Here is a 12107-nt window from a genome sequence, read left to right as displayed (position 1 = left end):
AAAAAAAGCAGACTATTTTTTCAAAGCTGTTGTTACCATGACTGCAAAAGTACACATTCCAGAAAAAGAAATCTAGAGGGAGAAAAGCACAGGGAAAGAGAACACGTAACTCCACACCAGCCCTTCTCAAAGTACATCCCTGTGCGGTACATGCTAATCACAGGTGCTATCATCCTCCCTCACATTTACCAAATGGAAGCAGTCGAGTCTAACCATAATGAACCTGGAGGGTATTATGTAAGTGAAATAAGCCAGTCAGAGAAAGATAAATACTTATATGTGGAATCTAAAAAAATAAGTAAATAAAATCAAACTCCTAGAAACAGAGTAGAAAAGTGATTTCTGGGGGAAGGGTAGACAGGGAAATTAGGGAGAAGTTGGTAAGTAGGTACAAACTTTCACCTAACAGATGAACAAATGCTTGAGGATCTAGTGTTTACCATGGTGATTATAATTGATAACTCTGTATTGTATAATTGAGACTTAAAAGTTCCCACCAAAAATAAAGGTTAGTAGGTGAGGTAATGGATGTGTTAACTAGATGGGAGGAATCTTGTCACAATGTATAATTATTAATAATGCATAAATATATCAAATCATCACATTATACACTTTAAATATAATTTTGTCAATTATACCTCAATAAAGAAAATAAGGAAAAAAGATTCTATAATCTTTGCTGAGATGTTAACACCAACATTAGCTTTTTAAAAAAATCCTCACTCAAGGACATTTTTTTCATTGCTTTTAGAGAGAAAGAAAGTGAGAGAGAGAGAGAGAAAGAGAGAGGAATATCAGTGTGAAGAATATTGATTGGCCACCTTCCATTTGCTCCCCAACCAGGGATCAAACCCACACTTATGTATGTGCCCTGACAGAGAATTGAACCTGCAACCTTTCAGCACTCCAAACAACACTCTAAACTAAGCCACACCAGCCAAGATAGACATTAGCTTTTGAAAACAAGTTTGAAAGGAACTGAAATCACTTAAGTACTTGAAAAGTTCTGTTTAGATTTTAACCTGTCACTTTGGTCCAATTGCCACTCCCTGACCTGGTAAAGGTAAGCATGCACAAAGTTAGACCTCATTTAATTAGCTAAATACTAATTAGCACTTGATTACTATGATTGATAGAAATTTTAAAATACCGTAATTAGTACAGCATTATTCTGTGCTAGTAATAATGCTCCAGTCTCTGATCCTCTCAGTTTGTTACCATTTTCAGTTGAATGGGTCACCCAATTATTTACTGTAAGTGAACACCTCTTAGATTCTATCTAATTTACCTGTTTCCTTCACTGAAAGTTACAAACTTACAAAATTAAAACTTAGTCAACTTGTCTTAGAATATCCTGATTTCCTGGGCTTCAATATCAGAGACTGAATACTGAATGGACTATTAACTGATCTTCCTCCTATTCTGGTATATAGACTGATCAAGAAAAATAATTTTTCAGTAAATAGAAGGTAAAGCTTTGCAAAAAGTGAAAAAAATAACATGAATAATTTATCACTTTCCACAGATATAGAACATTTCAAAAATAATATAGAACCATAAATAATCCTGAATAGCTATAGCAATTTTGAGAAAGAGAAACAAAAATGAAGAGATAACAATACCCAATATCAAACTGTATTACAAGACCACTGTCATCAAAACTGGTACTGGCATAAGAACAGACCCATAGATCAATGGAACAGAGTATAACCCAATATAACCAGAATATAACAGAATATAGCTCAGAGATAAACCCAAGACTCTATGGTCAATTAATATTTGACAAAGGAGACAGAAGCACAAAATGAAGTAAAAATAGCCTCTTCAACAAATGGTGTTGAGACATCTCAACAGGTACATGCAAAAATTAGAAACTCCACCACCAACTTATATCATATACAAAAAACCCTCGAGATGGATAAAAGACTTAAATATAAGTCGAGACACCATAAAAACCCTAGAGGAGAACATGGTGAGGAGAATCTCAGATATTCTCCAAGCAGCAATATTTTCAATGATATATTCCCTAGAGCAAGGTACATAAAGGAAAGAATAAACAAATGGGACTTCATCAAAATAAAAAGCTTCTACATGTCTAAAGAACACATCAGCAAAATGAAAAGGGAGTCAACTTTATGGGAAAATACATTTGCAGATGTTACCTCAGACAAGGGTTTGATCTCCAAAATATATAAAGAACTCACATGACTCCACTCCAGGAAGACAAACAATCCAATTAAAAAATAAGCAAAGGGCCTGAACAGACATTTCTCCAAGGAGGACATACAGAGGGCCCAAAGACATATGAAAGGATGCTCAACATCATTAGCCATCAGAGAGATGCAAATTAAAACCACAATGAGATACCATTTCACACTGCTCAGAATGGCCATCATGAACAAATCAACAAATAACCAATGCTGGAGAGACTGTGGAGAAAAGGGAACCCTAGTGCACTGTTGGTGGGAATTCAGACTTGGGCAGCCACTATGGAAAATGGTATGAAATTCCTCAGAAAATTAAAAATGAAACTGCCTTTGACTAGGCAATTCCACTTTGGGGACTACACCCTTAGAATCCTGAAACACCAGTTACAAAAAACCTATGCACCCCAATGTTCATAGCAGCACAATTTACAATAGCCAAGTGCTGGAAGCAACCTAAGTGCCCATCAGTAAATGAGCAGATCAGAAAACTATGGTACATTTACACGATGCTGTACTACACAGCAGAGGGAAAGAAGGAGCTCCTACCCTTCGTGACAGCATGGATAGATCTGGAAAGCATTATGCTAAGTGAGATAAGACAGGCAGTGAAAGACAAATAGCATATGATCTTACCTATAAGTGAAGCCTATTCAACAAAACAAACAAGCAAGCAAAATATAACCAGAGACATTGAAATAAAGAACAAACTGACAGTCACCAGAGAGGAAGTGAGGGAGATTATGCAGGGAAAAGTAGAAAGGTTTTTCAGGAACAAGTATTAAGGACACATGGACAAAGCCAAAGAAGGATAGGATGGAGGGTGGGAGGTGGGGATGGCCGAGGTTGGGGGGAGTGATGGGGAGAAAATGGAGACAACTGTACTTGAACAACAATTTAAAAATTTGAAAAGAAATGATAAAATATATTATGTAAAGAAAAATATTTATCAATTTCCTTTTAATCATTTAGAAAAAAATGAAATAAGGAATATTAAATGGCTTTTTAAGAGGACAATGGTACACACATGTAATTTTTAACTGAGCATCTACCATGAGCTGAGCACTGTGTAAAGTGCTTTGTGCTCACTATCTCATGAGATTCTTAGATTAACCCAATGAAGTATTGATAGTACAAATTTTATTCCCAGATTAGATATAAGGAAACTGAGTCTTAGTAAGATAAGCAATGTGCCCAAAATTACAGCCATATGTGAAAGAGTTACTATTGGAGCTTAACTTCCAAGTCAGTGCGCTCAACCAGTAAACCACTCAACTGGCCTACTTTGTAAAAAATCAACATTTTAAAATGATAAGTTTGAGAGACTAAATAAAGCAGATGTTTTGTTTTTTTATAGGTTAAAAAAAAGGAAAAACGAAGACTAAACTCCTTCTGAAAGCTTGTTATCCTTAAGACCAATTTAAAAAATAAACAAGGTGATGCTTACTGAGTCTAATAATTCAATTTAAAAAAATTATCAGAAACCTACTAAATATAAAATATGCATCCATTGCCTCCATAAACACATACTGAATATCTACTATGTAGCACGTACTATGCTGGTAGGAACTGAGGGTATAGAGATGAACAAGAGAACTGTGGTGTCTGCTCTTGAGGAGCACACAGACACACTGGGAAGACACGATTTTGCATGTAAATACAGTAATGGGAGACTGGTGTGATGACAAAGAGCTAGAAGGATACAAAAAAGCAAGGGAGACTAAGAAAGACCTCCAGGGAGGTAGGGGATGTGGTTGTAGGGAGGGGACTGGAAGTGCTCCATGCAGAGAAGATGATTAGATTAGAGCAGACGTAAGTAACTGCAGGAGTTCAGAGTGGCTCAAGCTAATAGTGCCAGGAAGCAGAGAGCCAAGGCTTAGGACTAGAATGATGGGCAGGGGCCAGATCCTGCAAGACACTGTAGACTATAAACCTAAGGGCAGTAAGGAGTCAATTTAAACAGGGGAAAGGGGAAAAAAAAGGTTTAATCAGATTTTAGTTTTACAAGTATCAATTTGGTTGCAGAGTAGAGAGTAGATCAAAATGGGAATAAGGCCGGGCTGGAGCTATTTTAGGAAACTTACTATAATCTAGGTGCTAGGTCACAGTGAGCTGGACTAGGATGACAGGTGTGGAAAAGAAGAGTAGATATTTAAGAGGCAGAATAGATAGAGCTTGATGGGTGATTAAATGGGGGTGGGGGGTTGATTTAAGCCCTGAGGTGATTCTGAAGTTTAGAAGGTAGAAGACCCTTATCGTTTAATTAAATAAGTAATTTAGGTGAGAAAAAAATCACTTCTAAACACTTATTCAAATAAAGTCAAGAAACTTACTGCTTTTATACTGTTACTATCAATTAGTACCTGAGTTCCGCCATAACTTACCTGGTTACCAACCAATAATAGATGTTCTCCAAGAAGAAAGTCTTTGAGCATATCTTCCATCACTACCATGTGCTGGAGAACAAGAACTACAGGTTAATTGTGTTTTGCATAATCAAAGGGAAATAAGAAAGTTAACTATAATGATGTCTTCAATGGAAAGGAAAACACCTATTATATAATTACTAAACAGTTTGATTTTTTTAAAAAACCAAAATTAATGCTGTGGTTATAAGTAAGTTATATAACCAATTAGGTCACTCATATTAAAAACCTGAAATAGGACACCTGAGCAAAACTAAACTATTCACCAATATTTCAAATATTTGTCAGCTACTGCACAATTATAATTTAACATAATATTTAAATTAATACTTGCTAATGTAAATATATTGTAGAAAGGCTTTCTAAAATAACTGCAGATTTCCATGAAACATTTTACACTGATTTATTTTAATTTTTTACTTATTGAGTTTACAAATGGGGAGAGGGGGAAAGAGAGAGAGAGAGAGAAAACCATCAATTTTGTTCTACTTATTTATGCATTCACTGGTTACTTTTTGTATGTGCTCTGACCAGAGACTGAACCTGCAACCTTGGCATATTGGGACAACACTCTAATCAACTGAGCTACCCAGCGAGGCTACACTGATTTATTCTCAATCTTTACCTTCAAAGGATGTATAGCTTTAAAATTAAATATATATTATTTACTTTCCATACTTTTTACTCATATTATGATACAACATAATAAAAGAACAAGATTGAAGTTATTCACAATAGCCACAAAAGAAATTACATTGCTCTTTTGTATCTTGAAAAATAGGACAACAATAACTCACACAGGTTCAAGAGGTCTGGGATTGAGGGGAGAGCTATTAATATAGCCCCAAACCAATTACTATCCATATGACTTTCTCCTGATTTTCTGTATCAAAACAATACTAGCCTCTTAAGTACTGAAATTACGTAAGTTCATTACTTGTAAAAAGGCACAGTAGAGCTGGTAACTAAAGCCATGGAACAGATGAGAGAGGAATCTGATTCTCTCAATAATAAATCTGGTGAAGTCTCTTTATTTTGTTTAAATTGGCTCCTCATTTTGTATCTAATATATGCTGCAGTTATTTTTCTAGTTTGTTACTTGCTTTTCTTTTCTTGGTTTATGAATATTTTTGATATCTAGAATATTTTCCTTTTACTTGTCAAATTAAGCAATATTTTCTGTTACAGTATCTTAGAAAAACTGAGAAAGTTTTTTTCCCCTCCTTTAAGAACATATGAGCTTAGCCTGATGTATGTTGGAGGTTCTTCTTATTTTTTAAATGCTTTCAGATACACCATGGAGCTAGAATTTTAAGAAGGTGTGGAGTAGGATGAGATATCGATTTATGGTCCTTTCTGGAACACTTTGAAGTATAAAAAGAGGTATTATCAGTATTTATGCTGGAACAACACATGTAAACAGGGACTATATTAAGCAAACCAAGGTGTATGGTCACCAAGTTCAAAAGGAGTCCTAGAACATTCTTTTAATCCTGGTTCTAGGGATACTGTAGTCTGGAGACCTCTTCCTTCTAACATGAAAATTCACAGCCAATATCCAGATAACATTAAATTCTCCCAGAAATAAATGGGCTAATCTGCATAAAGAATAGAAAAAAATTAGAATGAGCAGCTGTACAGCCAAGTAAAAAAGCAATGTAAAATAACTGAAAAATACCCCAGACTATTATATCTACAGTCTTTTTTACTTTTTCTCATGTCCTACTACTTCATGCCTTCATTAGATCTAAACTAGATTATTCAAATCAATAAATATTAGCTAAGACTCAGGCCTACAAAATTCTTCTCTTAACCTCTTGGACCACTTAGCACCACAGATAATTTCCCAGAAGTGTCCTCTGCCAGTTCTCTGTCTCTCCATATTACTTCCTACCTTTCTATCAATTCCTCTCCATAGTCTTCTGAGTTGGGTCTTCTCGTTGTAGTAATTCCTTAAATTTTCCCCAAGTTCCTTCATTTGTTCTTTTTCCATCTTTTTACATGCTTTCCTGGGGTACGGGGGATCACAGTATAAGGCAGAGCAGGTTGTGTCTATTTTAAAACAGTATCCCCTGTCTTGAGGACAGAGGAAAGGCCATGGGCAGAGGTTGGGAGCCCCCTTCAGTATTTGAAGATCTACTTCTGACCCTCCTCTCCCTAACTCCTCTCTCATCCATTCCATGGCTTCAAGTACCAACTCTACACTGATTTTCAACAGCAACACTTCTCCTCGACTTTAGCCCTGTCCTTCTAGAGTAACTATTGAACTACTTGCTTATCCCCCTATCTCCTCAAACTCAACATATCCAACACTTGGCTCATTACTTTCTTCTCAAATTCATTTTATATCCTGCATCTTTTATCCTGATTAATAGTATCATTTTCTACTACCTGGCCAAATCCCTTTCCTCATATTCTGCCTGCCCACCTCACTCCTCCTTTACCAAGAGCCAATTAAACGCCAAGTTTAAGCTATGGTATTAAGCCACCAAAAAATCAACTGTATCTATCCTTTCCTTTTCATCCCCACAGTTTTCATTCTGGTTTTTATGATCTCTGGCCCAGATTTTGATAAGCCAATTTGGCTTCTCTAACTTCAGTCTCTTCTTGAGCCAATAGGCTCTCTACAGTACCAGCATACCTCATTTTATTGTGTTTTACTTTATCGCACTTCACAGATTTTTTTATACCAACTGAAGGCAGAAAACTAGCAAACCCTCCACTAGCAAAAACCTATGACTTGCTTTATTGGTATACTTGCTTTAATGCAGTGGTCTGGAACCAAACCTGCAATATATCTCCAAGGTATGCCTGTAATGTCACTTTGTTGATCAAAATCATGTCATTTCTTTCTTTAAAATTCCTTAAATGACTCTTAATACCTTAGACTCTTAATACCTTAGACTCTTAATACCAAAGGTCACTCCTTAGTGACCATCCCCTCTTCAGTGCTACCATGATAACCTGAATGTACTTTTATTACACTGTATAGTAACTATGTGTACTTACTTGTCTTTTTCCCCCCTTGATAAACCCAGGCAACTTGAGCTCTACAGCTGTGTGCATGTGTATGCACATGCATGCATATGTGTATTTTAATCTCCGTATCCTAACATCTCATGACAAGGCTTGACACATGGTAGATATTTATATAATTTTTCAGATCTAAAGTTCATTAAGCTATTAAGTTCATTAAAAGGCTATTAACCTCTCTTTCCTTGAACTTCTCCCCCAAAGTGCTACAATTGTAATATTTCTTGATAAAAGTTTAAGGAACGAATACTCTTTATTATGAGTATTCAAATGTTATTCATCTTTTCACTAATTCACTCAACAGATATTTATTCAGCAGTCACAATGTACCAGGCACTATGCTATTTGCTGGAGATACAAAAAATAAAGGAAAAAAACACAACACTGCATTAGTAGTATGGAAAAACACATTTTATTTTTTTTTAAGTGACACTTTTAAAAAAGTTTTATTATTCATTTTTAGAGAGAGGGGAAGAGAAGGAGATAGAGAGAGAAAGAAATATCAATGTGTGGTTGCCTCTAAAGCACCCTGTATTGTGGAACTGGCCCTCAACCCAGGCTTGTGCCCTGATTGGGAATCAAACTGGCGACCCTTTGGTTCACAGCGTGCGCTCAATCCACTGAACTACACCAGTCGGGGCCGGAAAATCACATTTTAAAAATCGTTTTCAATGCAATGTGGTAAGGGCATAGAACAAGATGATATAGAAGAACCTACGTATTGAAGAGGCACTTAAGACTGCTGCTTCAAAGATGAAGTTCGGCAGTAAAAGGAAATAGTAGTGTATAGAACAAAAGTAAATTTAATCAAGCCACTGTTGCTATAATTGGTACAGCTAAAAATGTTCACTAATGGTTACCTCATAATGCTTTATGAAGAGAAAGTATGCTTGGAGACACGCCACAGAGAGCCCCTCAGGGACACTGTGCAAGGTTCACAGCAGACCTGCACAAGCACCATGGCAATAGACACTGTGTTCGGGGGCAAAATGATCCTTTCAATTTCCTACATTCTTATATGCTGGCAAGTCTTTTCAACATTTGCTAGGATGGAGTCTTTCAAATTTTCACCTATATGAAAGTTTCCTGATTCTTTTTTTCTTTATCCCTGATTACTGTATGGACAGTGTAATACCATCACTACTTTGAAATAGTATATTTTCCTTACAATCATTTTTTTGTCTTTATTAATAGGCAAGATTTTTTTCCTCCTCTGTATCCTATAAGAAACCTCATTTTCTGTTCATTTGTCTACTGCTTTTTTAATAATATTAATGTTCTGGAAGAAAACAAAATCTACATTTGTAAGCTGAAGAATAAATAAAAAGCGACTTCTGCCAAGATGGAGGCATAGGTGGAAGCACTGTATCTTCTCGCACAACCAAGTTTAAAAACAACAAAGTTTTAGCAACAAAAAGGCAGCCAAAGCACAGAAAAGTGAACTACATGGAAGTCTGACAACAACAAACCCTTTAGCCAAACCGGTAAAAGGGGCAGAGCCAGCAGCAGAGCTGGACTGGGCAGGAAAGATCCACCTGACAGACCTGGGTGCCCAACCCAGGTGCTCGGCAGCCGTAGGTGGATCCCAGGTGTGGAGTAGCGGGCAGACCCACTGACGGCACAAGGCGGTGGACCCACTGAGGGCTGACCACAGTCACACATTCGAGTGCAGATAAACCAGTGAAGGAGCGAAGCAGTGAGACAGACCATGCAGGCCTCAGTGGCAGAAAGTGGCAGAGGAGACCACCATTGTCCCTCTCTGACCCCACCCTCACATACAGCATCACAAACCAGCGACCTGGGTAGCCCCACCTTGGTGAACACCTCCTCCTACGTAACAGGCATGAACAGATCAAAACATGGCTCAAGAACAACTCAGAGCCCCAGAGCCAATAAATCTAAGTGATCTAGAGATAGCCAAACTTTCAGATGCACAGTTCGAAACACTGGTGATCAGGATGCTCACAGAACTGGTTGATTTTAGTCACAAATTAGAAGAACATATGAAGGCTAAACTAACTGAAATGAACGGAAATGCACAGGAAACCAATAGTAATGGAAAGGAAACTGGGACTCAAATCAAAGGAGTATGCCAGAAGGAGGAAAAAAATGATCAAACAGAAAAGGATGAAGAAACAAGAATTCAAAAAAATGAGGAGAGGCTTAGGAACCTCCAGGACATCTTTAAACGCTCCAACATCCGAATTATAGGGGTACCAGAAGGGGAAGAGGAACAGCCGTAAGTGGAACACTGATTTGAACAAATAATAAAGGAGAATTTCCCCAATCTGGCAAAGGAAACAGACTTCCAGGAAATCCAGGAAGCTCAGAGAGTCCCAAAGAAGTTGGACCCAAGAAGGAACACACCAAGGCACATCATCATTACATTAGCCAAGATTAAAATGAAGGAGAGAATCCTAGAAGCAGCAAGAGGTAAGGGGACAGTCACCTACAAGGGAGTGCCCATCAGACTGTCAGCTGATTTCTCAAAAGAGACCTGACAGGCAAGAAGGGGCTGGAAAGAAGTATTCCAAGTCATGAAATCCAAAGATCTACATCCAAGATTGCTCTATCCAGCAAAACTTTCATTTACAATGGAAGGGCAGATAAAGTGCTTCTCAGATAAGATCAAATTCAAGGAGTTCATCATCACCAAGCCCTTATTATATGAAATGTTAAAGGGACTTACCTAAGAAAAAGAAGATAAAAAAGATGAACAGTGAAAGGACAGCAAACTCACAGTTATTAAGAACCATACCTAAAACAAAAACAAACTAAGAGGACAGCTAGATCAGGAGAAGAACCATAGAAATGAAGATCATGTGGAGGGTTAGCAACAGGGGAGTGGGAGGAGAAGAGGGGAGAAGGTACAGAAAATAAGTAGCATAGATGGTAGGTAGAAAATAGACAGGGGGAGGGCAAGAATAGTATGGGAAATATAGAAACTAAAGAACTTGAGACACGTGGTCATAAACTAAAGGGGGAAATGGTGGGGGAGGGGTGTAGAGGGGAATGAAGGGGCAAAATAGAACTGTAATGGCATAATCAATAAAATATATTTCTAAAAAAAGCAAATTGGGTTATGCCTTTTGCTATGTCATAATGATAATTAAAGTTTTGACAGATTTCAAAATATTTCTTTAATATTTTTATCGAGAAAGAATTTACCTAGATAACTTCTATGTTGTTAATATAATACAGAGATATAAATTATAATACTCATTGAACAACAAATAGATCATAAAATGGCAAATAAAAAAATTTACTTTAGTATGCCTAAATATTTAATATAGTTGAAACAATAGGTAGTTTTTCTAATATTATTTGTAAATGTAAGGTTATTATTTACATGCAGACTAGTGATCAAATACTGTAGAAAAGTTTAAGCCTGTGTTTTATTAAAAAATAAATATATAACCACTTGACAGAAAATCTGGAAAAGAAAAAAACAACTTTTTATGAGTGATTTTCTCTGAAAGAATTTCTTATTATAGTGAACATCTACAATAAAGCATTTTATGTACATATTTATTTTTGCATCATAGTAGAAGGTCCTGATAATAACTTAGTTTACAAGTGGGAAATTATCTACCTTCCTCCCTTAAAAATAAAATAAAGAATAGAAAAATACTAGAAACTTTCAGGAAAAGAAAAGAAATATGAAGGAAAGAATACATAAGTTATATCACTCTTTGAAATAAAATGATTTAACCAACAGGGATGCAAAAGACAGGATTAGTATTATTCTACTTTGTTTTTTAATTCAATAATATGTTCATTTCATTTACCTGAAGCATAATATATGTGCACATATAAAATTTATTATAGTCTAATAGCAGCAGCTCTTCCAATATCACAATGCATTAATGGAAGACATTCCAACACTTCATTTGGAATCAGCTAAATTGAACTTAGTGAATTACAAAAAATAATTAAACAATTTCACTTGAATCAGAATGAACTACTGCAGAGTAAGGGATGATTTATCCATGAATGCAAAGCAGTGATCTTACCTGAACGTTGTCGTAGAACAGAACATCAGGCACTTTCATCTTCTCATGGGCATTATAGATTGGTGCACTGACAGCTCCAATCCTCAGAGATCCAGATGCTACCTCACCTAAAAATCTCACACAGGACAGAGAATCACTAGTTGCACTCGCCTCAGAGAAGTCAAGTTCAGCCCATACAGAATGCAATACAGCATCTTTACTGTCTTGTGGGCTCATCAAGGAATTTTAATTTAACATACAAAATAAAAAAATAAGCTGGAAGGTAGTATAATAATAACCTTGAAGGTGTTTTATTCACCAGAGTGTTTTTATTTTTTTAAAGATTTCATTTATTTATTTTTAGAAAGAGGGGAAGGAAGGGAGGAAGAGGAAGAGAAACATCAATCAGTTGCTTCTTGAATGCCCCCCAGCAGGGGGCCTGGCTCACAACC

At 36.5% G+C, this 12107-nt stretch overlaps 1 protein-coding gene across 3 annotated transcripts in view; it reads right to left on the bottom strand.

The window, feature by feature from the left end:
• Positions 1 to 12107, bottom strand: part of VWA8 (von Willebrand factor A domain containing 8) — a 459390-nt gene that overhangs the window by 257881 nt on the left and 189402 nt on the right. For 2 of the 3 annotated variants that reach the window (XM_053665429.1, XM_053665427.1), the window contains 2 exons: positions 11677 to 11783; positions 4589 to 4660 (listed from right to left, as the gene is read on the bottom strand). In XM_053665429.1, the coding sequence (XP_053521404.1) occupies positions 4589 to 4660; positions 11677 to 11783 (179 nt within the window). The remainder of the gene's footprint in view (positions 1 to 4588; positions 4661 to 11676; positions 11784 to 12107) is intronic. The other variant, XM_053665428.1, reaches the window with a different exon arrangement.

This window comes from Artibeus jamaicensis, unplaced genomic scaffold (genome assembly GCF_021234435.1).
Source record: "Artibeus jamaicensis isolate MK-2021 breed Jamaican fruit bat unplaced genomic scaffold, CSHL_Jam_final contig_414, whole genome shotgun sequence".
Classification (NCBI taxonomy): domain Eukaryota; kingdom Metazoa; phylum Chordata; class Mammalia; order Chiroptera; family Phyllostomidae; genus Artibeus; species Artibeus jamaicensis.
Note: the sequence above shows the minus strand (reverse complement) of the source record. Positions and strands in the feature narration are given on the sequence as shown.